At 40.8% G+C, this 26,751-nt stretch overlaps 1 protein-coding gene across 4 annotated transcripts; it reads left to right on the plus strand.

Moving 5' to 3' along the window:
* Positions 1-215: 215 nt before the first annotated feature.
* Positions 216-26,695, plus strand: LOC124136356 (host cell factor 1-like). 4 transcript variants are annotated; one of them, XM_046502270.2, is made up of 22 exons: positions 216-394; positions 1,666-1,887; positions 2,084-2,171; positions 2,646-2,854; positions 3,433-3,624; positions 4,579-4,742; positions 5,044-5,077; positions 5,348-5,575; positions 8,123-8,197; positions 9,716-9,834; positions 10,974-11,145; positions 12,420-12,613; positions 13,180-13,326; positions 14,515-14,782; positions 15,223-15,312; positions 15,905-17,326; positions 19,417-19,535; positions 20,039-20,161; positions 21,114-21,302; positions 21,629-21,926; positions 22,246-22,306; positions 23,047-26,695. In XM_046502270.2, exons 1-22 carry the CDS (start codon positions 235-237, stop codon positions 23,114-23,116), a joined length of 4,644 nt encoding a protein of 1,547 aa, XP_046358226.2. In that variant the 5' UTR covers positions 216-234; the 3' UTR covers positions 23,117-26,695. The 4 variants fall into 4 exon arrangements, with proteins under 4 accessions (XP_046358226.2, XP_046358227.2, XP_046358228.2 ...); XM_046502271.2 differs by having other exon boundaries at positions 10,977-11,145; XM_046502272.2 differs by having other exon boundaries at positions 4,597-4,742.
* The last annotated feature ends 56 nt before the right edge of the window (positions 26,696-26,751 follow it).

Consider the following 26,751-nt stretch of genomic DNA (forward strand, 5'->3'; position numbering starts at 1 on the left):
TAAATAGATATTGCAAAGGACCATGGACTTCCTTAGTTGAACAATCACAATCGGTACACAAAAATGTTTGGATTGTTTATTTTGGAGGCTATTTTACAAAATCATATCAAGCGGTCTTGAGCTAATTAATTAGTATTCATTTATTAATGAGGAGGAGGTCATGTGATATGCAAATTTTGTTTTTACGTCCGGGCACTTGCGTTGTTTGATACGGCATTTTGGGTAATATTCAATATGGCGGCACCCATATTGAAGTGGAAGCGGGTAACGAACACAACAGGGCCAGCTCCTAGGCCGCGGCATGGCCATCGTGCAGTTGCAATCAAGGATCTGATGATAGTTTTTGGTGGTGGTAACGAAGGAATCGTTGACGAACTCCATGTTTACAACACAAGTAAGTTAGCTGTCAAACCCATGGATCCCACAAAATGGCGGCTTATTGTTGTGGGTTTGGAAAATTTGGCGCCATGCTAGAAAATGTTGACAGTCACGTGTTTTCTTTAATGTTTCAGGTCGGATTTTAAAAATGTATCTTTCTCTGCTAATGTCGCATTAGAGATTTGCCCCTGTCAATTTTTGTGCAGTAACTAAAATTTTGGCGTCAAGCAAAATACCAAGATGGCGGCGCCCTATATCACACTCAGGGGCTGTAAATAAATGTGAATTCGGGCGTTAGTACGGGTGATCATTACTGTAAAATTTATTCTTTAGGTGCTCTGCGGTGTTGCCTAACAGCTGTGCTAGTTTTTAGTCTATGATGTGCTGTAAACATTTTGTTAACATTGATTTTTTGTCCGTTGAGCGGTGTTCTCAAAAGAAAATGGCGGCGCACGGTTGACAGCCAGTGTTTAGATATCGGGGCAACGAGATTTGACTTTCTCACACTAACATTATACTTTTGCACCGAACAACCATTGCACTTTTAGAGTTGCAATATTGAAAGATTGATTTTATTGTCAAGTTGAATATTGTTTCTAAATTTTCTGTATTTTAAAGTACTAAAATATTAGTATCATCTGGTTCGGAGCTATTTGAATAAATTATGTAAATGACATAGGGAGGCGGGGACACCTGCTGGATTTCAAGCAGCTCCGATAACTCCAAACAGCAGTCAGTGGTTGGAACAGCTGTTGTAAATGACTTTTTCTGATTGCACAGTATAAAGAAGTCATTGTAACATTGCACACTTTTGAAATATCTAATTAGGTCAGGTAAATATTGTTGGTGTTATGCTGTTTTAATAATATCTGTTTTCAATGTATTTGAGTAATTCAAACCGTTTAAATCATGTGCGCACATCCTTAGTGATTTTAGTTTCACTACAATCATGAAACAAAATTTCAGCAAGGTCGCAGTTCATGTCAACGATGATCAGTTCCACATGGAAATGACAGTGTAAATGTATCATGGGAAATTTGTAAAACTGCTTCATGGGAAAGAGTACAAAGGAACAATTTCACTTCAGGAACAAATACCCTTTGACACTTAATTCAGCAACTGTCACACTGATTTTGTTTGGCATACACCACCTTCATCATTAGGTATTCTTACACTTTTAAAAGAAACTTTGTGTAAAGTCAAAGTATAACCAAAAGCATTGCTTGCATGACAATATACTCCTGAACCTGTATGTAATAGGACCATTACTGTTCATTTGTGTTTCAGCTACAAATCAGTGGTTTGTGCCTGCTGTGAGAGGAGATATTCCTCCTGGCTGTGCAGCTTATGGCTTTGTTTGTGATGGCACACGGATACTGGTCTTTGGTGGAATGGTTGAATATGGGAAATACTCAAACGAATTGTATGAACTTCAAGCCAGCAGATGGGAATGGAAACGACTCAAACCAAAGCCGCCTAAAAATGGGCCGCCGCCGTGTCCCAGATTGGGTAAACATCTTCATCTTGCCAACTGTCGTTTTTTAGTTAAGAGTAATGTAAGTGTAAATAAACGATAAAAAAAAATTATATCTGAGAAAACATATTTCTGAATAAATTGTTGTCATTTGATTTCAATGTTAATTTGATTTCTTTCTCGTAATCTACAAAGTAGATGCTGTAATTCATGGAATTGTTTGTTTTCTAGGTCACAGCTTCACTTTGCTTGGTAACAGGGCTTGGCTTTTTGGAGGTCTTGCAAATGACAGTGAAGATCCTAAAAATAATATTCCAAGGTACGAAAACATATCATGCCCTTGTTTAAATTGTTAGTATTTTAGTTAATTAAATGTTGAATTTTAGTCCATGAGATTTGTAATCACAATTTTGTCAACACGAAACATGTTCATGAGATTTGTAATCACATTTTTGTCAACACGAAACATGTTTTGTTTTAACATGAGTATTCAAGAGTTGTGTAATGGCAATAGAAACATTATTTCATATGTTTGTAATTATATGTGTAGTTGTTTTACACAAATTAACACTAAACCTGTACCTACTACTTTTTCAGATATAGTCATTTGCATTTCTCAACTTTCTTAGAGTTCTTGAGATTCAAAGATGTTAGATATCATCAATAAGGTTGATTGCCTCAGGGGTTGAATCTTTGTTCTAACACTTCCAAACTTTTAAATCTTTGTAAGAAATGCTGTGATAATGCTTTCGTTTGGTGTAAGTCTCATGCACTCATGGATAATTTTCTTCAGATACCTGAATGATCTGTATGCCTTGGAGCTGAAACCAAACTCTAGCCAGATGGGTTGGGATTTACCAGTGACTGTGGGCCAGCCTCCGCCCCCGAGAGAGAGCCACTCGTGTGCATCATATGCAACAAAAGATGGCCGCCACTCCAGACTGTTCATATATGGAGGAATGAGCGGGTGCAGACTCGGTGACCTGTGGCAGTATGATGTGGGTACGTTCATGGTGGATGTGGGATGCCTGAAATGTCTTGGTCAGCGCAGTTGAAACAAAATTCTATATACTATTCCCCCCCTCTGCATTGTAAATATTCATTCATGTTGAAAATGACGTTTCAGCAACCATGCTAGCAATCAGAAAACCTTAATCAAATTAGTACAAATGCTGTCTGTAGTAATTGTTTCCCCCAAAAATATTGAAGTGTCCCATTATTTTTAAGCTTCTTTAAATGTGAGTGTCCTTGTTTCCATCCGGGTTTAAAGTGTTATTTTGTGAGTGCCTTTTCAATTTCATTTGTTTCTTCTTGTCAGGCTCACTGACTTGGTTGATGCATGTCATTGTATCCCAATTGCGTGGATCCATGCTCATGATGTCAATCACTTGATTGTCTGGTCCAGACTCAAGTATTTACAGGCCGCTTTCATATAGCTGGAATACTGCTGAGTATGACATTAAACAACAAACTAGATGAAGTGAATGCCATCTTGAACATTAAGTTTAGACTTGGGGATTCACAAGCTGTGCTCCATGTCAATAATAACAGAATGTTGCATTGTATGATGTCTGTTGTAGACACCGTGACGTGGACGAAGCCTGTCGTGCAGGGAATCCCACCTCTGCCCCGGAGTCTCCACACAGCCACGGTCATCGGAAACAGGATGTTTGTGTTTGGGGGATGGGTCCCACTGGTCATGGACGATGTCAAGGTTGCTACACATGAAAAAGAATGGAAGTGCACAAACACACTGGCATCCCTACATTTAGGTAACTATTGCGTCAAAGCTGTTTGACTTTCAAGCTTTTCCCTCTTATAAACATAACATTTCTATAGTTTTGTGACGAAAAAAGTATTCTTTGAAAAAAATAGAATTGCAACAAGACAGTCGGGAGGTGACCAATAAATATTGCCATCTTCAAAGTTACCTGGCATTATTAATTTTTAAAAATAGCAAAAACCAAAGACAAACCAAGTCATGATTCAGTTTAAATAATGCAAATAATTACTTGAGAATCTACAAAGAGTCAGGCTTTCCTCCCACATCAAGCTGACAACTGAAATATTGTCCAAAGCAGCGTTATACCTAACTCACTCACTTGAAAGTTCATACTTTCTGTAATTCTCACACTTTCATTTTTATGCTTTGCTGTATTGCTGGAAAACTGATCACTGCGACATATCATACACTGACTGACATGGTACAGAAGCAATAATAACCATTGTATAGATCCATTGATTCATCTCTAGAAGTGTACTTACAAAGTCGACACATTTTGTAACTATTATCTATTGGGGGGCACGGGTGGCCCAGTCGTCTAAGGCGCCGCGATTCGCTGTGCAGAGTTGCGTCCCTTGGACATGACGGAAACCTATGATTGTGGGTTCGAATCCCGGTTCGCCCTGATTATGTTTCTAGGTTTGTCAGCACCATACCCGTGCTCGTGGGTTTCACCGAAGTGGTCAACGTCTGAGACCTGCATCACTTCGGGCTTTCCTCCCACATTAAGCTGACACGCCGTGATATAACTGGAATACTGTTAAAAGCGGCGTAAAACCCAACTCACTCACTATTATCTATTGTACTATCTTTGATATGAACTTTGCTTTATTATTTATCTATTGTACTGTGATTATATATGTTCATGTATACTTGAAAGAAACATCCTATAAAAAAAATTCGAAAAATAATACACACGCAATCCAATTTCCCTTTTCAACAGGGAATAACTGTGTTACAGATTTGATGACATGGGAGCCTCTGGCTATGGAGGTGTTTGAAGATGCCCTCCCCCGTGCCCGGGCGGGTCAGTGTAGTGTTGCCATCAACACACGTCTCTACATCTGGAGTGGGCGAGACGGCTACCGGAAAGCTTGGAATAATCAGGTGGGTGGAATGGGGATTTGTCAGAATTGTTGCTGGGGATAAAAGTTGTCAGTGGTCTTGATTTTATTCACCAATTTATCCATATAGAGACTTTCTTTTTCTGCGTTAATACAATGAATGACATCTGGCCACTTCGATATTTTGACAGTTGTCATGGTTACAGATGGAAATATTGTTTTTTGAAGAAGATACTGAATAATTTATATCACAGTAATTTGACTCGCTGTGTGGTTTGCTTTGTTTGTTTTTTGTTTTGTAATATTTTAGGCTATTTCTAACATATGAATGATTATTTTTACAGGTCTGCTTCAAAGACCTGTGGTTCTTAGAGACAGGTATGCATACACGATAAGCTAATCTTTTTAACACTGGTGTAGTCTTGGTATACTTATGTGGATGACAATATTCAAATAATTAATATATATCAGGTCATTTTTATTTCAACAGCTGAAATTGTTTTCATATGTTTTGTTTTTGTCCAAGTATTTTCAATGTAAACTGAAGTCATCTTATGATCTGTATCACTGGACACCTTTTTTACAACAATCAATCAATGTTACATGTTTTATTGTCATCGAGTCTTACACATCGTGTTTTGTAAACAGAAAAGCCACCAGCACCGTCTCGTGTTCAGCTTGTACGTGCCAGCACCAACACGCTGGAGGTCTGTTGGGGCTCTGTGCCCACCGCTGATGCGTACCTGCTGCAGTTACAGAAGTATGACCTACCCCCGTCACAAGCCATGACCCCCACCGCAGTGCCGGTCAGCAGTGCCCTGGTCAAGCCCCCGACCCCCACGGCGCCGGCACCTGTGATGAGGTCCCCCACTGCAGGTAGGACAGACACGGAGTGGCACCATCACTACTATTACTGTCATGAAACCAATAGATTAAGTTGGACATTGAAAGAAGTAGTTGTTGGTTGTTAATTAACGTTTGTGATGACGATTAATTGTCTGTAGGTTTATTGGGGTATGTGTGGCCTTGTCATGTAAGGTGCCACAATTCTCTGTGCAGAGTTGCGTCCCTTGGACATGACGGAAACCTATCATTGTGGGTTCGAATCCCAGTTCAACCTGATTATGTTTCTAGGTTTGTCAGCACCATACCTGTGCTCTTTGGTTTCACCGAAGTGGTAAACGTCTGAAACCTGCATCACTTCGGGCTTTCCTCCAACATTAAGCTGACATGCCGTGATATAACTGGAATACTGTTAAAAGCAGCATTAAGACCCAACTCACTCTGTAGGTTTATTCTGGAGTGGTTTGAACTGATTTGAAATCAAGAGGCTTCAAGATGATCATGCCTCTCATTTGCAACCTGCGCTTTAGTACTTATCCTATGGATAGTTGATAGACAGTAGGATTAGTTTCAGTATATGAGTCTACTTTGGAAATTGAATGAGTAGATTGTAGTCATGATATTCACTGTTAAATACTTAGGATGGAACATTTTCACAGTTTTTTTCTGTCCCTTTTCATGTGGAGGATACTATCTTGTCTACCATCAGTCCTCACTAGTCATAGTGTGTTCAGTAGCAGTACATATTTTTCATAATGTTTTTGACTGAAGACTGAAACCGATTTGTTGTCTTTATATGGACATTAGGTTGATGTCAACTTATCTTCTTGACAAAATAACAAGGACAGATATAAAGATAAACATGTTTATATGCTTGAGAGCCAATTTCATTTTTAAAAATTCTATCAAGTTTCTCTTCTTTTATTAATACAATCTTGTATAGTATCAATGTCAATTTAGGGCCTGACGAAGTTTTGGGAAGAATTGGTACTCTGTACCCTATTATAGTCGTTAGATACAACAGTAATGGGGAGAGTGTGATCCCAGTGTCTGAACTGACTGATAGGGTGTCATCAGAAGACAGCTCATGCTCAGATTGTAAACTTGACATTCGTTGTGATACGGATTGAATAGTGCTTACTACAGACTCAAACAACAGTCACTCATTCAGAACAACCTAATTTTACTGAGGCTGCCTTATATTTCATAATAGAATAAATAGACATAGATTTTTAATTTTTAAAATATATTTTGGTAGTTTTGTATAGTGTTCTATATATACCTTCCTCTTTGTATGTCCAAACAGTGAGGACAACTGGGAAAGAGATGATAGGCAATGTAAAAAAGAATTGGTCAGGTTATCCGAACCATTTCACTGACAAGTGTTGTCAACATCAATCAAAGTATAACGTGATGGCTATGTTCCTTCACAAATCCTGTCCACTTCATCTTCTCACTCTATTGCTGTCTGTCTGCCCCCTGATCTATCTACTGACGCCCCCATCTGCCCTCTCATCTATCTATTGTCACCCCCATGTGCCCCCCGATCTTTCTACTGTCGCCCCCATATGCCCCCTGATCTATCTACTGACGCCCCCATCTGCCCTCTCATCTATCTATCGTCACCCCCATGTGCTCCCCGATCTTTCTACTGTCGCCCCCATATGCCCCCTGATCTATCTACTGACGCCCCCATCTGCCCTCTCATCTATTTATTGTCACCCCCATGTGCCCCCCGATCTATCTACTGTCACCCCCATCTGCCCTCTCATCTATTTATTGTCACCCCCATATGCCCCCCCGATCTATCTACTGTCACCCCCATCTGCCCTCTCATCTATCTATTGTCACCCCCATGTGCCCCCCGATCTTTCTATTGTCGCCCTCATGTGCCCCCCGATCTATCTACTGACGCCCCCATCTGCCCTCTCATCTATCTATTGTCACCCCCATGTGCTCCCCGATCTATCTACTGTCAACCCATGTGCCCCACTGATCTTTCTATTGTCACCCCTATGTGCCCCCCCCGATCTATCTTTCTGTCACCCCCATTTGCCCCCCTGATCTATCTACTCTCACCCCCATGTGCCCCCCTGATCTATCTACTCTCACCCCCATGTGCCCCCCTGATCTATCTACTCTCACCCCCATGTGCCCCCCTGATCTATCTACTGTCACCCCCATGTGCCCCCCCCCCCCCCCCCGATCTATCTACTGTCACCCCCATGTGCCCCCCTGATCTATCTACTCTCACCCCCATGTGCCCCCCTGATCTATCTACTCTCACCCCCATGTGCCCCCCTGATCTATCTACTCTCACCCCCATGTGCCCCCCTGATCTATCTACTGTCACCCCCATGTGCCCCCCCCCCCCCCCCGATCTATCTACTGTCACCCCCATGTGCCCCCCTGATCTATCTACTCTCACCCCCATGTGCCCCCCTGATCTATCTACTGTCACCCCCATGTGCCCCCCCCCCCCCCCCGATCTATCTACTGTCACCCCCATGTGCCCCCCTGATCTTTCTACTGTCACCCCCATGTGCCCCCCTGATCTATCTTACTATCTCCTGTTCCCAGCCACTGGCGCAGTGAGGCCTCTAGGAGCGGCCAATCTGGCCTCGCTCGCACTCACCGCCCCACAGACAATCAGAGGTATATAGTTGGGCAGCATTGTCTGCCTCGCTCGTCCGCAGCATGAATAACGGCAAACTAAAACAGTTTATTTTGGTCATGTTTTTCAACTATTTGTGCATGAAATCATACTGTATATGTATCAATGTAACTTTTGCAATATTTTTTTTTTTCTGTTTTATTTACCAAAAAATACATAATTATAAGAGAGAACAAAATTGTAAATGTCAATGACAAGGTTATTTCTGCATAATGGCAAAAAAATTACATATTGGAAATTTTCAGTTGTTCTGGACTAATGATTTGATGCAATTTTGATCATTGGATGAAAGTTCATATTTATAATCAAATATGTATTTGATTTTAATTTTCAAAAGCATGCTTCAGTCTTAACTGAAAAATAACAGGATGATTTTTTATGCTTTGAATGCTAAATGTGCATGGCTTTGATTAAAAAGTAGTCATAATATTGATCATGAAACAAGTAAAACAGTTTAAATGTGGCAATTCACAGGAATGGGTTGTCTGTGTCCATGTCATCTGCTGAGAATCTGTCTGTCAACTGTTCTTTTTTGTTTCCTGTTTCTGTCTTGTGTGTATTGAGTTTTGTCACTGTTTAAGAAATTTAAATGCAAACAGCTTTGTTATGTTAGTTTTGCAGTGTAGTTTACAGGCATGGGAGGGGTCACGGGTGGCCCAGTCGTCTAAGACGCCGCGATTCGCTGTGCAGAGTTGCGTCCCTTGGGCACGTCAGAAACCTATGATTGTGGGTTAAATTCCCGGTTCGCCCTGATTATGTTTCTAGGTTTGTCAGCACCATACCCGTGCTCGTGGGTTTCACCGAGGTGGTAAACGTCTGAGATCTGCATCACTTTGGGCTTTCCTCCCACATTAAGCTGACACGCCGCGATATAACTGGAATACTGTTAAAAGCGGCGTTAAACCCAACTCACTCACTCACTACAGGCATGGGTTTTCATTCATTGCATCTTGACCTTAGATATTTGTGATTGTTCAATTTGTTGATTTAGCTTAATAGCTTTATTGCATGTGTCTTACTTGAATTTAATTGATTGATTTTGACATTTATTAAAGCTAGGTTTATCTTAAACTGATCATCTCTCGGATACTTTCTCCACAAGCATATTCTGAAATATCCCAGGCTTTCAGTTGTTGAAATGTTTGGATTTTCTGCCGTTTCTATTTGATTTTCATTCTCTTCTTTTTAATTTAGGGGCGGTCGGGTAGCCTAGTGGTTAAAGCGTTCGCTTGCCACGCAGAAGACCCGGGTTCGATTCCCGACATGGGTACAATGTGTGAAGCCCATTTCTGGTGTACCCCGCCGTGATATTGCTGGAATATTGCTAAAAGCGGCGTAAAACCTCACACACACTCACTCACTCACTCTTTTTAATTTAAATTGATTTTATGACAATTTATTCACTCTCGGCCAGTTCATGTTTGATTCTTAATTTGAACAGTACTGATAATTTTTCATGTTGTTTTACCCTTGTTTGAGAGGACTGACTTTGTTCACAGTGACGGCCACCCCGAGGGTCAAGACTCCCGTCACCATCACCCCAGTGTCTCAGGGGATGAGAGTAGCCACACCCCAGATCATCAGTGTCGGGCAGGGACATAAAACAATAGTAACCAGTGTATGTGATTTGTTACATGGGAGGAATGCATTGAATTGAAACTATATGTCAGTGTTCCCGTTTTCCAGTAATTACCATTCTTTTAACGCTAAAATTAGGCTTAGATATTTCACTTTGCTTTGAGGTTAAATATCCATTTGGAGCAAAATGTCTAAAAAAGAAGAGAATTTTGTGTGAATGACGTGTAGATCTAAATAAGTTACTTTAGAGATGACATCGCTGCACTAAACATGATGTTGAAAGCATTAAAACCAGGACATTTTCACACAATTTTTTATATGTTGAAAGTAGGGACTTACAAAAGTTTAGTGGTGACTGGTAGTTTTTAGAGTTCCAAAGCCAGCGGGAACGTTGTAAGTGTTGAAATTCTCTGATGTTTAGAATGGTCTCCTATGATAGTATTGGTGCTATAATAACTGCCTTTTTTCAACTCTCCAAATATTCATAACACATTCATCAACAGCGATAGAAACTCACTGTTTTGGCCCACCAGTCCTTTTAGAGATAATGTATAGCAAAATGCTCAATAATGGTAAATTTCAACTTGTTCTTTTGATACCTTAACTTTTAGGTGGGGGTAGAATAGGTCCTCAGCAACCCATGCTTGCCATAAAAGGCAACTTTGCTTGTCATAAGAGGTCACGGGTTCGCTGCCTAGGTTGATGCATGTCATCGGTCCCAATTGCGTGGATTAATGCTCATGATATCAGTCACTGGAATGTCTGGTCCAGACTCAATTATTTACAGATCGCCGTCGTCAGAAAATGACATTATTCTCACAATGTTATTATACCATAATCCAATGGAAAATGAGTGAAAAGTCTGAGGACCTGTGAAGATCCTGGTAGAGAATTGGTCTTCAGCAACCCATGCTTGTCATAAGAGGCGATTAACAGGATCGTTGTCATCCTATCTCAATCACTGGATTGTCTGGTCCAGAATCAGTTATTTACAGACCGCAGTCATATATCTGAAATGTTGCTGAGTGCGGAGTTAAACAACAAGCATAGATAGATAGAAAAGTCTGAAAAGCAGTATTTGTTTTTCTTTACTGACTAGGATTATTCGCGCCAAACATAAAAGCAAAGAGATATGCCCTACTCTGGCTGAATCATATGTGGAATAATTGTGTTTGTTAGCAGGGAGCTACTGGGCAGATGACTGGCATTGCTGCCCTTGCAGCAGCAGCAGCCGCAACACAGAAGATACCCGGTACCACTGGCGCCACCACCACGCCCATGTCAGGCATCAAAGTGGTCACGCCAACCATAGTCACACCCACAGGGGTCAAGGTGCAAGGCAAACTTCAAGGTGAGCCAAGTTTTAAGTTTCCATGTTGGGTTGTATATGTGTAGATATGTTACCGACCCGTGAAAATCTGGGGTAGAATATGTGTTCATGCTTGCCGTGAAAGGTGACTATGCTTGTCGTAAGAGGTGACTAAAGTGCTCGGGTGGTCAGGTTCGCTGACTTGGTTAAAGCATGTCTTTGATCCCAATATCGTCGATCGATGCTCATAATATCAATCACTGGATTGTCTGGTCCAGACTCGATTATTAACAGACCGCCATCATATAGCTGGAATATTGCTGAGTGTGGCGTTTAACAACAAACAAACAAGAAAGATATGTTACCAGAAGATGGTACAATCTCATTCAAGTGTGTATGTTGGAAACGTTTCTACTGGTCACATGGAGAAGTTTTGAGCAATTTGACAGGCAAACCTAGAGGTACAAAAAGCCTTCGAAATTCGCGCTAACCTGTCTACTAAGTTGTTATGAGGACAAGTAGAAACCCAATGATACTAGTCCTCATTGACTAGTAGCTTTTAAGGGCTATAATTTTAAATGCCTCAATTGTGTCGACAATTGGAAACTGATTAAAACTTATAGAAAATGAAAAATAGTAAACATTTTGTTCTCTAGCAGGACTATCTACAAACTCTTGAGGGCTAGTGACCGAGTATCAACAATCTTAAGGGGCAGTTTTTACCCACATGTTTCTTGCCTTTTGGGTATTTTAACTTGAGGGGCATAAGTCTCTATTCAGCTTGTCCCATAATAACACAATGGACACAAATGTGTAAGAAAGAGGCTATTTTTAATCACCAAATCAGCGACTGTTGAAGATACATTGACTGGGAACAATGTGATTTTCAGTTGGAATCGATTCAAGTTTGTCTCAGGTTTTCCAAATGTATCTCTTTGGAGAGTGGGGTTGATGGTTCTATCCCCAGTCGCTTCTAACCAAAAGTCCTCAAGATGGTACATGTTACCCTGCCCCGTGCTGGGCATTACGAGGATAAAACAAGGACTGGTCAGCTTCGAGTCAGTATAACGTGGTATCTCAGTGGGCTAGCACAAAAAAATGGCATTAGTCCAGGACTAGTACAATCAGACTCGTTTGCGTGCATCAACACATGCATGCGCATCGCTATACAAGTGCAATTATATTGAACGCATTGTTAAACCCGATTTCACCCTACTTCACCAGACACCTTGATCAGTGGACTTTCTAAACAACATTTAACAAATCTGTTTTTGAAGTTGTGGTGTAGAGCTACAGTGGTATTTTACTTGTTTCAGGAACAACATTATCACCTGGAACACAAACCATCCGCGTGTCTGCCCCAGGATCGGCCATCTTGAAGACAGCTGGCGGGGCCACCAACATGGCAGGCAAACAGATCATCACTGTCCACAAGGCTGGATCAATGTCAGGCAGCCAGCCACAGATTGTCACACTGGTCAAGACAACACAAGGGATGACCGTTGCCACTGTTAGTAGGCTTGCTTTATATTCCAAACATGAGATGAGAGTTGTAATAAGAATATAAACATAATTGCAATTGTAGGGAAAAAGAGAAAAACAAAAAAATCTTAAACTTTGCTTCCATAATTTGTGAAAGTTTATGTTGATGGATCCTATAGTGAATATCGTTACAATATGGCTGTAATATTGCCGATGTGACGTTAAATTTTAACTCACTCACTCACCTTAAGTGATTAAAAACATTAATATCCACTATGACCAATACAGACTTCATCATAAGACGTCCCCGTGAAGGTCCGGGTTAGAATTGGTCTTCAGTAATCCATGCTTGCCATAAGAAGCAACTAACGGGATCGGGTGGTTAGGCTCCCTGACTTGGTTGATGCATGAGATCGTATCCCAATTCTGTAGATTGATGCTCATGATGTCTATCACTGTATTGTCTGGTCCAGACTTGATTATTTACTGAACACTGTCATATAGCTGGAATATTGCTGAGTGTGGTGTTCAACAACAAACAAGACATCTCTTTTCATCTCGTTCACACTTTCTTACTTGATTCCTTCTTTCCAGACAAAGGGAGGCCTGCCACAAGGTGCAACCATCGTGAAGCTGGTGACAACCCAGGCTGGCTCCAACAAACCCACGGCCATCTTCACTAGCAACCAGTCGGGCCAGACCCCCTCCACAATCCTCGGAATTAGCAGTGTCCAGCCTAGTGTAAGTCCTGTCTAGAAGGAAAGATACCATGGGTCATTTCCAACTTGTCCATGGGTCATTTCAGACCAATAGTTTCAGCTAGTCCTTCACCATGTCTGTGCCAAGCCCTAGCCTTGATCCACCTTCCTAGCATTGTGTTAACAGTTTACTGTTCATTTATCTAGCATTCCCAACTAAGAGCCCTTGGCTATCAAATGGGGGGGGGGGGGGGAAGTTCTAAAAAAGTTTTAAAAGTTCCTAAATTTTCTTTTAACATTGTATATTAACATGACATTCAATAATGCAGTCCCAGACAGATTCTGTGATCGCAAAAAGATGTGCAGATAATGTGACTTTCTGCAGAAGTTGCAGAAAAAATGCAGAATTTGCCTTTTGTAATCAATCAAAACACTATTTTTCATTATTTTCAAGCTTTTCTATAAAATTTTGCACTTGAATGATGGCCAAACTTTTAACATGGAATAGAAACTTAGAATAAGACAAAATTTGAAATAAATAATTCTCACTTTTAAAAGTTTTTGTGGTATAACGACCTCTATATTTTCTTTTGGAATTTTTCCTGACATTTGCTGGAGATTTGGATATGAATATCAGCCTCTGAGCAGGTCTAGATAAATCACTGCTGTCATATCATTACAGTTGATTATATGTTGCAGTGAATATCATTTTCATTTCGTTCATCTGTGGCACTTTGTGAGTTATTCCTCCTATTGAGTAATTTGCTGTGCAGAGTGGTGTCCCACAGGCATGCCAGGATCTTATTATGATTCTAGGTTTGACGGCACCCTACCCATGTAGATTGTTGCTCATAATATAGATTACCAGATTGTCTTGTACAGACTCGATTATTTATCGGCCATCATCATACAACACCATATTGCTGATTGCAATAATTATAACCATCTATGCTTGTAGTAAGAGGCGACAAACGAGATCGGGTGGTCAGGCTCGCTGACTTTGTTGGTGCTTGTCATTGTATCACAATTGCGTGGATCGATGCTCATGATATCAATAAATGGATTGTCTGGTCCTGAGTCGAATTTTTTTACAGACTGCTATCATATAGTTGGCCTATTGCTGAGGGGGCAACAAACAAAAGAATTAAACTAAAAAACTTTACTAGCAGGGTATGGAGCATGGTCCGAATGTTGCTGAAGGTTGACTCTAAATGAAACTGTTCCTTTCCAGTCTTCCAGCAAGAATGTGACTACAATAATCAAGACTATACCTTCCTCCATGATCTCAATGGCCAAAGCCGGAGTTGCCGGTGTCACGACAACCCATGCAGGCACCAAGACCATCGTCATTGCAGCACCCAGGGGCAGCGGGGGGTCACTCAACACACCTACCAAAATAATCACATCAGTGCCCAAACTGGGTGGCCAGGGAAATACTCAGTTCATCGTGGTCAGCCCTCAGGGGTCCCAAGCTTCATCCACAGCACAGACCATCATTGGTGAGGTTTAGGAACCTTCAGCCTGGAAGCAGGCTAGTACATTTGCTCCGGAGCTTGGAAACATTTGGATGTTGATTTTGAAAAAGAAAATGAAAATACTTGAAAATTTGTGGAACGAAACCGAAGAGTATGCCAAGTAGTGTCTTCCACATGGATTTCTCTTTTATTCCAAACTAACTGCACTTGGCAGGCAAATTGGGAAGAATAGTGTGATATTGTTCAAAATTGGATATTTTTAAATGTTCATGTTTTCAAAAATTCTGCAGAATTGGGAATTAATAATTCAAATTTGAAATTTTTAGTATAAATTGCTGGTGACTTGGATAGAATGTCAACCTCTGAGCAGGTCTAGATAAATCCCTGGTTACTGGTAATTGTGTTAGAAAATTGTGATTTGTTTTATTAACCTGTTAATTCATGGTTAACCTTTTTTCATGCAGGCAATAAGCCCATCACTGTCACCGCTCTTCCTTCATCGTCCGCGGGAACATCACCGGCCACTAAACCTGTTGTCACCATCCTGTCTGCAGGTATGTTGTTTAATCAGTTACAATTATAGGACTGCCTCTATGGTCTGGTGGATAGTGAACAGTTAACCTGCCTGATTGTAGCGTTAAGACAATAAAACAAGGACTATTTGCTGGGAAATGGCAGCATGGTATGTCATGTCAGTGGTTAGCACTAAAAAAACCAGCTGTACAAGTACAAGCAGTCATACTCATACATACTTTCTCTCTCTCTCTCTCTCTCTCTGATTTGGGTGTGTACAGACTGGCGTCTTCAAGATGGAGTATTGTGTACTGTAGTGTCAAGACATCGCTCTCTCCCCCCCCCCACACACTCTATTTTTGGAACATCAATCAATTGCAATTAATTGAACCTTTTGAATGGGTGGTGGGTATCCTAGTGGCGAAGAGGCTAAGATGTTCACTAGTCACACAGGTTGTGTTTTGTTCCCCACAGGTAAAAATTGTTGAGCCCTTTTTTTGGTGTCTCTCTCTCTCCCCCCCCCCCCCAATGATCGGGCTGGAATATTGTTAAACGTTGTATAACTCACTCATTTTTTCTCATACACTTAACACTTGTTTGTTGAAAGGTCTTCATGTTTGCCTTGTCTTTCAGCCCAAGCCGGCATGACCGGATCCACTACAGCTGTCCCTGCCCACATCTCAACTACCACCACTGCTGCCACCTCCATCCTCTCCAGCCCCATGGTGAAGGCATCCACGGGGGGCACCTCAACCATCTCACTCATAGCCCAGCAAACCCCCGGAGATGTCCCCACAACGCTCGCCACCAGGCAGATCATAGCCACACCCACACATACCACACTAGGTAAACAGCCCATGCAGATCACCATCACTCCGGTCGGCCCCAAGGTCACACCTATAGTTGCTCCGACGATCACCACTGTTCCTGTTCCAGTGACTACGCCTGTTGTTGTAGCAGATGCCCAGGCTGGGGGTGACTGTGGAAGACCTGAGGGCTGTGGAACACCGCCACCTGGGGATTGTGGAAGACCCGAGGGATGTGGAACACCACCACCTAATGGAGACTGTGGAAGACCTGAGGGATGTGGAACACCGCCTCCTGGGGATTGTGGAAGACCTGAGGGATGTGGAACACCGCCTCCTGGGGATTGTGGAAGACCTGAGGGATGTGGAACACCCCCTCCTGGGGATTGTGGAAGACCTGAGGGGTGTGGAACACCCCCTCCTGGTGATTGCGGAAGACCTGAAGGCTGTGGAACACCCCCTCCTGGGGATTGTGGAAGACCTGAGGGATGTGGAACACCCCCTCCCGGTGATTGTGGAAGACCTGAGGGATGTGGAACGCCACCTCCCGGTGATTGTGGAAGACCTGAAGGCTGTGGAACGCCACCTCCTGGGGATTGTGGAAGACCTGAGGGATGTGGAACACCCCCTCCCGGGGATTGTGGAAGACCTGAGGGATGTGGAACGCCACCTCCTGGTGATTGTGGAAGACCTGAGGGATGTGGAACGCCACCTCCCGGTGATTGTGGAAGACCTGAGGGATGTGGAACTCCACCACCTACGCAAGGAGACTGTGGAAGACCCGAGGGATGTGGAACACCCCCTCCGGCAGGTAGTGATCAAGGTCAAGGTGATAGTGGACCGAGTGAAGGTCAAGGTGATAGTGGGACATCAGAAGGGGTCACTGCCCCAGGTGAAGGTCAAGGTGATAATGGTGACTCTAAACCTAGTGTTGTCGGAAATCCAGGTGAACAGTCAGTTCGGCAGGAAGGCTCTCCAGCACCAACAGTTGCAACAACTAGTCAGCCGATGTTGGTCGCTGCTCAGTTAAATAGTGCTACAGATAGTGCAGGTGTCGGCAGTGTGGAAGCACCTGCTGACGAACCCATGGACACTACCCCTGCTGCAGCTGCTACTGAACATAGTGGCATCTCGGTGAAACCCGAGCCAGGCCTCCTCGCCCAGGCTCAGTCAGAAAGTGCTATGGACACATCTTCGACATTTACAGGGTCAGCAGCTAGTGCGGTGTCAAGTGTGGCTGATGTGTCGGGTGAGTACAATTGGTCAGAAGAAATTGTCTGCTTACATGTTTTAGTTCTTGGTTAGGGATTCGGTCACACCAAAATATCACAAGGTGCGATATCATGTGTTTCTCCACTGCCCCCAGTGTAAGCTGCAGTTAACAGACAGCACTACGGATAAAATGGCTGCGCTGCATACATTACTGGAAAAGTAAAACAAATCGACATGATCTCCCCCAGTGTCAGGATTAGAACTAAACTCAAAAGCTTTACTAGCCCAGGTAGAATAGGTCTTCAGCAACCAATCCTTGCCGTAAAAGTCGACTATGCTTGTCGTAAAAGGCGACCAACGGGATCGGGTGGTCAGACTCGCTGACTTGGATGATGCATGTCATTGATCCCAATTGCGTGGATCGATGCTCATGATATAAATCACTGGATTGTCTGGTCCAGACTTGATTATTTACAGATCGCTGTCATATAGCTGGAATATTGCTGAGTGCGGCTTTAAACAACAAACAAACCAACCAACCAACCCAGATAAAGATAAAATGCCCTTGTAATTTTAAATCAATGGGGAATTTTGTCCTAACCCCATGCTAGTGGGTTAGTGTTAAGTTCTAACCCTGCAATGTTGACTCATCATACATAATATGTTTATCTCCGACCGCCAACAATATCTTCTGTACAAATTTTATAAATTTTGGACTTAACCTCTAAACAAGCTGAACTGAATAGAAGCAGTGGATTTCAATTCTGTAGCAGAACTGGAAAATTATTTCAGAGATATCTTTAAGAAACTTGGTAAACACAATCACCTTATAGTGTAGATGTGCCTTTTTCTATTTATGATTCACCCAATTATTTTGGTTTTATACAAATTTTATAAATTTGGATTGAATGGAAGCAAGCAATCTTAACTATTTTACCTCAGTTCTGTCATGTACTTGTCCACCAACTTTGTACAATATCACTGTCAGTCTAAGGCTGTTATAGTCTTAAAGAATTTATAATTATGTTGTTTTTTCTTATTTCGATTAAATGGCACACCAGTAGACACTGCAACAAGCAAAGCTGTAAAATGATTCATAGAAGATTCTTTAGAAATTCACCAGGTTTTGAGGGGTTACAACTTATGTACCTTATCTGTACCATGTACCTTACACTGGTAACTACATGTAAAGGGTAGGGCTGCAGCAATACCTGCCTGTATATCAATGCTCTACAATACAAAATACAATAAATGATATCTATATTAGTGAATTGTGCAGTGCTCAAAGATATGAAATAATCTTAGCCTTCACACACTGGAACATGATCATTACCAACTATGCTTCTGGTAAGAGGCAACTAACGGGATCGGGTGGTCAGGCTCGCTGACTTCGTTGATGCATGTAATCGTATCCCAATAGTGATATTAATGCTCATGATATCAATCACTGGAATGTCTGGTCCAGACTCAATTATTATCCCCCTGGCATATAATAAGGGAGGATTTACTTGTCAATGCCTCGTCTGTCTGTCCGTAATCATTCCGTTTCCGGAGTGTACCTTGAAAAAACTGTTCAATATCTCTCAACAAAAATTAGCAGGTGTATCAAACAGATCCTGAAAAGGAGCCTTTTGCTATTTGCGATTTTTTTGCATTTTCATTTCCCCCCCGATTTCCATGGAAACAATTTGGACTTAGTCTCATATAGTCTATTGGTCTGGACCCGACATAGAAATACAAAGTTCTGAATCCCAATTCCATGGTACTGTTTTGATAGCTCAAAACTACTCTTGTATACAGGCAGACAGATTAGATAGAAAGTCTCTCATCAAGTAGGACTTTAGTAACAGTCAGATGATTTGTTTCTTTAAAAATGTGTAGGGGCTGGGGGAGTTTGTCATCTTCTGATGACTCTTGTATGTAATCTGATTCTGTATTTAAGGGGTTGAATCGTGATAGTGAAAATTCTATAATTTTAGTGGCTTGCAACCTTTTGCCTATTTCCCAAACATGACATGAGTTGTTCCCCTTTATTCTTCAATGACGCATTTGTGAGGTTTTGCACATAATTAAGGTCTTACAGATTTTATGCCAAACAATTACTTATTGTGATATACATCTGTGTAGATCCCCTCGCGACATTGGCGACAGCAGCCATGTCATCGGCGCCTGTTTCAGCAGCAGTAGTCAAGCAGGAGCCCGGGACACCTGCAAATGGCGTCAAGACAGAGCCAGAGATTAAACAGGTCAGTGCTTCCACATTCATTTGGTTGTCAATTCATTGAGGCAACACATTTTGTTTTACATCTATACATTGGTCAATATTAATATCTTCACTTGGAGTTCCAATTTCTTTTTTCCTCCCACATCACACTGTTACCAGTGATATAACTGGAATGCTGTTCAAAGTGGTGTTCAACTCACTCCAATTTCTTAGCCAACCTATTTAATGTGCCAATATTTTTGTTGTTGGCTTATTTAAAAAAAAAAACAACATAGTAATATTTATCATTTAATTAGGTATGTTTTCTTATCTTTAAAAATGTTTAGCAAATAATTGCCTAACTAACCAATACTAGAAAACAATGTATCACAAACACTCTACACTGAGACCTAATCACATTTTAACCATTACATTTTAGTCAATTTTTACACTATCCATATGTGAACAGCAGTTTATGCATTTAGAATAACCAATGCGTGTATACCATTGCTTGAGGAGAATAGTGAGGTTTTGGGATTGTTTCAGGAAAAGACAACTCCGTTGAAGCGGGACGCAAACCAGTGGTATGACGTTGGCATCATCAAAGGCACGACGTGTATTGTATCTCACTACCACCTACCTTCTGAAGGAGCCCAGGGCAATGGAGATGTAAGTTCTGGCAATGTTTCTTGGGGTTGTCTGAATAGATTCTCAATACCCCATGCGGGGTCACGGGTGGCCCAGTTGTCTAAGGCGCCAAGATTTGCTGTGCAGAGTTGGGTCCCTTGGGCATGCCAGAAACCTATGATTGTGTGTTCAATTCCCTGTTCGCCCTGATTATTTCTAGGTTTGTCAGCACCATACCCGTGCTCGTGGGTTTCACCGAAGCGTAAATGTCGGAGACCTGCATCACTTCGGGCTTTCCTCCCACATTAGGCTGACGCGCAATATAACTGGAATATTGTTAAAAGCGGAGTTAAACCCAACTCACTCACTCAATACCCCATGCTTTTAGCCAAAAGAGGGTCCGATGACCACTATGGCTTCAGAGTATAATTTTGCTTGAATGATGACCAAGGGGTAGCTGTCACCAACTGCCTTGGTTGAATCCCGTGAAGATTCCGGGTTGGATTTGGTCTTCAGTAACCCAAGTTTGTCTTAAGTGGCAACCATGCTTGTTGTAAGAGACGGGTAACAGGATCAGGTGGTCAGGCTCGCGGACTTGGTTGATGCATGTCATCGTATCCCAATTGCGTATATCGATGCTCATAATGTCAATCACTGGATAGTCTGGTCTAGGTTTAATTATTTACAGACTGCTTTCATATTGCTGGAATATTGTGTTAAACAACAACCAAACAAAGCCTTGTTTGAAATACTTTCTTTACGGGAATATGTGGCCTTCATTCTTTTTCTTTAAGAATGCTTCAGAGTTTGGTGAGCATACATGGCTGGTCAAATTGTCTTTGGTTTCTGATATGTTCAGTAAAGATGAATAAGATGTTTTTTGTTATTGTTGTTGTTTTTTAGTCAGATTCTCATTAGGTTCTGCATGTTATAACTTCTTTAAGACTACGATAGGATAGTGTCAGTTTTGTAGAAGTTGCTTCCTGTCTTTCAGGATATCGACGTTGTTAACGTACCCGACCACAGTGTGTTAAAACGACAAGAACTCCAGCCTGGAACAGCCTACAAGTTCCGTGTGGCAGGTATCAACGCATGTGGCCGAGGGCCGTTCAGTGAAGTCTCAGCCTTTAAAACATGTCTACCAGGTTTCCCAGGGGCACCCTCGGCAATAAAGATCAGCAAGGTAGGAGTTACTTCCCTTTCATTTGGTTGATGCCTTTTTACTGGAGACAGATCTCAAGTTAAATAAGAGTAAACTAAATACTTTTCCTGGGGTAATATTTTTGCTACTGGGATCCTTAGAAGTGGTGTAATGAATAAATCATATACTATAATTCATGAAATTAATGCCAAAAATGTGAATGTTTTTTATGTGGACATATTGGAGTATATAACGGAGGTATGGCTGCGGTCTATTTTATCACTGCCATTTTGCACACAAGTTCCAATAATAGATTACTGACTCACTGATTTCAATGTAAGTACATGTTTGAACTTTCTGATTTTCAGAGTGCAGAGGGAGCACATTTATCATGGGAACCACCTCAAAACACTGCCGGAAAAATCACCGAATATTCTGTCTATTTGGCCGTCCGAAATGCTGCGGCAGCAGAACAAAAGCCTGGCGCCCCAGCTCAACTTGCGTTTGTGCGAGTTTACTGTGGCCCCAATCCCTCATGTGTCGTCACCACGGCCAGTTTGGCATCAGCTCACATAGACTTCACCACCAAGCCAGCCATCATCTTCCGTATCGCAGCTAGGAACGAAAAGGGCTACGGCCCAGCTACTCAAGTCAGGTGGCTGCAAGGTGAGATGAGATGATGATGATGATAATCAACTGATCTGAAACCCTGTAATCTGAGCAGTTTATGTAAAATAGGTTAACCATAATTAATAATGCAACAGAAAATATGTTGCTGACCCACTACCATCTAAAAAGTCCCATCAATTACCATCACTAATTTGTGCCCTTGAGTGATTCTGTTCCTTTCACTTCACACCTTTAAAAAAACAACCAGTTTGAGTAGTATGTGAGTTCTGATGTGCTCAAACTTGCTAACAGGCACTTGGCCAACATGCATTGTGTCACTTAAGAAACAATCTGAAGTTATGTTTGATTTTTACAGATGCCTCCCAAACAGCAATGGCGGGTGGAAAAATAGCCGTGAAGAGAGTCAGCTCCGATGGGTAAGGCAAAAACTATCTAGTTGTGTCTTGGGTGAAGTTGGGGGCACAGGTGGCCCAGTCCTCTAAGGCGCAGCGATTCGCTGTGCAGAGTTGCATCCCTTTGGCACGCCAGAAACCTATGATTGTTGGTTTGAATCCCGGTTCGCCCCGATTATGTTTCTAGGTTTGTCAGCACCTTACTCGTACTTCAGCGAAGTGGTAAACGTCTGAGACCTGCATCACTTCGGGCTTTCCTCCCACATTAAGCTGACATGCCATGATATAACTGGAGTACTGTTATAAGCGGTGTTAAAACCCAACTCCCTCACTCACTTGGGTGAAGTTAGTTCAACGTTAGTTTTGGATCATATTCAATGGCCAGAAATGTGCCATTTGACAGAAACGCTTATTGACCCCAATTCAGGTGAAATAGGTTTTGGGTGTTACTATCGCAATACTATTGCAATAGTAAAAATAGGCCTATTGAGGGGTGGGACGTTTGTTGACTTTGAATACTTACCAGAACTGTGGGTACATATATCATTTATATGTCTCCAGATCACTTGACTTTGAGTTTGACCGTAGACATTTTGTCCTTTGTCATGTGATCAGGGAACAGAGCAGAAAATCTAGCAGTGATGGGATGTAAACTGTCCAATAACTATTGTCACAAAATAAATTCATCAGAAAATTTGTGACAAATTGTATCTTGATCATGTGATTAGAACTAATTAATTTTATCATTAATATTGTATTTGCAGCAAACCCACCATCACAATCACTGGTGCAGCTATTAAGAAAATCAAAACTGAGGAGGATGGACAAAGCTAAGGGGAATTCTCATGGCCCACTAGTGGCCACTACTGATGCACATCTTCAATTCTCAACAAATACTATCTCAAGAAATGCTGCCAAATGGAAGTCAAAGACTTCAGAAATTACGATTCTACTGGGAAGCTGTCGGGGAATAATGAGTCGTCTTCGCAGCTCAACTGAGAACTATTGTTCAGGGAACGACTAAGGAATGGACTTAAGCTTGAAAAAATGGTCACATCAGTTGAGACGGTCTATACTGTTCTGTTGAAATTCGACAAAAGTGCATTGCAAATGCATGTTGGGTGTATGTGTATTTGAGTAATGTTTCCAGAAAACATTGTATGTGTTAACACCAGCTGATGTTGTCCGATGAAGGCACTGTCGGCGCCCTATAGTGACACTGTCTCTGTATTGCACCCTCCCAAGGTAGTGAAAAATGAATTTGTGCATCATGTTTCAATTTCATGTTCATTTGTAAATGATTTCACTGTCATCTTTGTTACATCTTTCATCTGTTATATACTGTTTACACACAACACAGTGGGTATTGTAAATATCAGAGCGAAATGTACATCGGTTGAGAACCCTTCATCCTCATCGCACACAGACAACACCACGCCTCGTCATGGAGCCGCCAGTCGCCTGGTCTTTTGTTTACAATATTCACTAGTTGGTATGTTCAATTCTAGGATAGTGCAGCCTCCCAGCATCTAGACTTGCTTCGAGGCATTTGTTAAAGATAGTCTTTGTTAGATCCTGTTCATGTATATTGTCACCTTGTGTACATGTATTTAAAATGTTCATTACAGCTTTTCCAGAGTATTCAGTTGCTTACTGATTGATTAGACGTCACTCACGGAGAAACGATCTGGATTGAATGGCAGCCTTAGCAAAAACGTTGGAGGATGAACTTGAATACCGAGAAAGATTCTAGTTTTATTTTCCAAAAAAGTCTTTGAGTTTGACTTGGGCCATTGACGATGACCAGATGTTCAAAGTAATGCTGATTTCTGTACTGTCTCATTATTTAAGAATTTGGGTCGGACTACTTTATTGTTAAAGAATTCCATCGGTAATTCTGGTTGATGAAGATTGCAAGGGGGATTTTGCAGCATGATGATTGTCAAGATGTGACAATATGCTTTTCTTAAAATTTATTGATTATATTTTTTTGATAAGCGTGGGTGTTCCTAATGAAGTTTTACGACAGATTAAGATTCTTCTGTGTCTTGACTTGTGTTTCTGTGTACTGCTGAGAATTAAGTAAGTGCGGGTTTTTCAAAAGTTGGAATAAGGGACATTTCAAAATTGGGAATGGTATGAAATTTGACAGTGAAATTGTAGGTTTTATCTGACAAATGTGGAAAGGGAATATGACATTATACAGTTTAACTATATGTAATGCTGAAAAAAATATGTAATATTCTTGGTTCTCAGGCAACTGTGTGTTGGCAAACATTTTCAACTAGATCCCTTTGCCTGAGAATCAATTTTAAGAATATTTTTTTAAGCTTATGCGGGGTTAGTTATGTTTTGTAAATATATGATTGTAAATGGGTTGATTACTTTTAAATATTGTACAAATCTTTCATGGGACAGACCATGTTGGCAAGCAGATGATTTGGTTATTCATCCAAGTAGACAGTGTTCAAAATTTCTGTACTTAAGTTCATCAAATTTTTAATTGAGTTTTAATCACTTCAAGTAATATTGTAGTTATGTGAAAGTTAATGAGGAATTTTAATGCTTCAGTAATGTTTCATTGTTAGTAATGAAATGAATAAAACTAAGAATAGTTTCAATGTATTTCTGTGAAGTGTTCAACATATTTCATTTCAAAAGTATTCAAATATTTGGCAGCTCCAAAACAACAACAACCAGGTAGAGATCAAGTTTTATATTGAGTGTAAATACAACTGGATTGTTTCTGATGTACATGAATTTACAAGCATGTCAAATATTCCTGTAAATTTACTTTTTTGCATTTAAAGACAGTTGACCATTTGGTACCTTAAAGATGGTAAAATTCAGTCATCTAGTTTCTTGGCAGGCTAATAATACATCTGACAAAGGTTTTGCTTGTTTGCTTCCTACAATGTTCTTAGGATTGTTTTCATCTGAAGAACAATGCTCTTCTTGATTATTATGTTAGAAATGTTATTTATTTTTACAAGAAAACATTAAGATATCATGAAAGAAGTGCTACAATTAAATCCCTGTTTAAATGAAAAAATATGTTTGACAGTTCCGTTTTTCTTGTTAAATGTTTAAAATGGCATTTATTTAAGGAAGAAAATTTATGGATGTCAACTTTATCATGAGGAACACGTTTCGGAGTACATGATGAAGGAGTAAGTATATACTCCGAAATGTTGTTTCTCATAATAAAGAAGTTGACATCCATGAATTTTCTTCCTTATGTGTATCACTTCTTAATGCCTTTCAAAGACTTGGCATATATTTGCATGTTGTGTATTTGCAAGAGTATGTCTCCAGAGAAAATGGTAACATTTAAACAAAAATGTTCAGTTCGACTTTAAATGGTAGTGTCAGCATTTGAAAATATCTGTTTAACATAATGATTTTGCTGCTAGCATAATGGAGAATGAGCTTGGGTGATTACATTCTAGAAAAGGCAAAAGATCTCAAGGCCTCGTAGATGTTATGAAGGAAATTTAAGGAACAATTTACGGATGTCGTTTATAGCATTACAGAATTTGACTTTTAGGTAAGTGTTGCTGAATGATTTGTGAAGTTTCACAAGTCTTCTGACGACCCAAATTTGAGACAGTTGATAACCTTTCATAAAAGGGTTCCTGACAAAAATACGTTCATAGTATGACATTGTCCTAGAACTGAGGAGTCACGTTGTGTTCGGGTTTATGTATGCATCAAATGTGTACAGCTATAACCTATGTATGTATATTTACGCAGTTCAATTACTAATGTATCAGTACTTGTTGCTGGCTAAATGTCTACAGTTTCCATTGCACCCTGCAAAACATCAGATAATATGCCATATTTTAACACTGGAAGTGTTTTGTTAGTGCTTAAAGAACTATTTGTGGTCTTAAAACATGTTACCTTTATCAGGCCATTAAAAGAATGATTTTCTTTACTGTTAAGCCTGTATCATTTTTATAATTTTTTTTGCCAGTTTTTCATACAATTGAAGGGCACGTAACTCTAACACATTTAAGTTGCACAGCTGTATATTCTCTGTACCATGCTAACTGTACATTACAAAGAGACGAAACGGAATCAATTTTGCTCAAACTTAAAAAAACTGAGAAACATGAGACCCTTTGTTTGGTTGCCTTACTATGGAGAGAATAACGGTAAACGTTAGGAAACAGTGATGATCAAAGTACTGTTCTCATGTGTTGTGTAGAGGCTATCATAAGATTATTTGTACAGTCGTCATCATGTGCCATTTTGTGGCATGACCATACTAGACTTTGAACATAGGAGTGACATGCAACACCATTTGTTAAACTATTGCCATGTTTATCGTTTTATATTGATACATTTTAGATTTGAAGTATACGATGCCCATCTCATTTAAGTGTACCTAAATAAATCTACTTTTAATCAGATATTGTTTTGTTGTGCTCAGTGACGTCACGTGCAGAGGTAAATTGTGCCACAGC

Source organism: Haliotis rufescens, unplaced genomic scaffold (genome assembly GCF_023055435.1).
Source record: "Haliotis rufescens isolate VD_foot unplaced genomic scaffold, xgHalRufe1.0.p SCAF_22, whole genome shotgun sequence".
Lineage (NCBI taxonomy): Eukaryota > Metazoa > Mollusca > Gastropoda > Lepetellida > Haliotidae > Haliotis > Haliotis rufescens.

Excerpts from the sequence above, each read along its gene's own strand:
- LOC124136356 (XM_046502270.2), top strand. The coding sequence starts at position 235 with ATGGCGGCACCCATATTGAAGTGGAAGCGGGTAACGAACACAACAGGG. Across the intron at positions 9,835-10,973 it reads ATAAAACAATAGTAACCAGT|CAGGGAGCTACTGGGCAGAT; the intron begins GTATGTGATTTG and ends TGTGTTTGTTAG. Across the intron at positions 15,313-15,904 it reads TGTCACCATCCTGTCTGCAG|CCCAAGCCGGCATGACCGGA; the intron begins GTATGTTGTTTA and ends CTTGTCTTTCAG.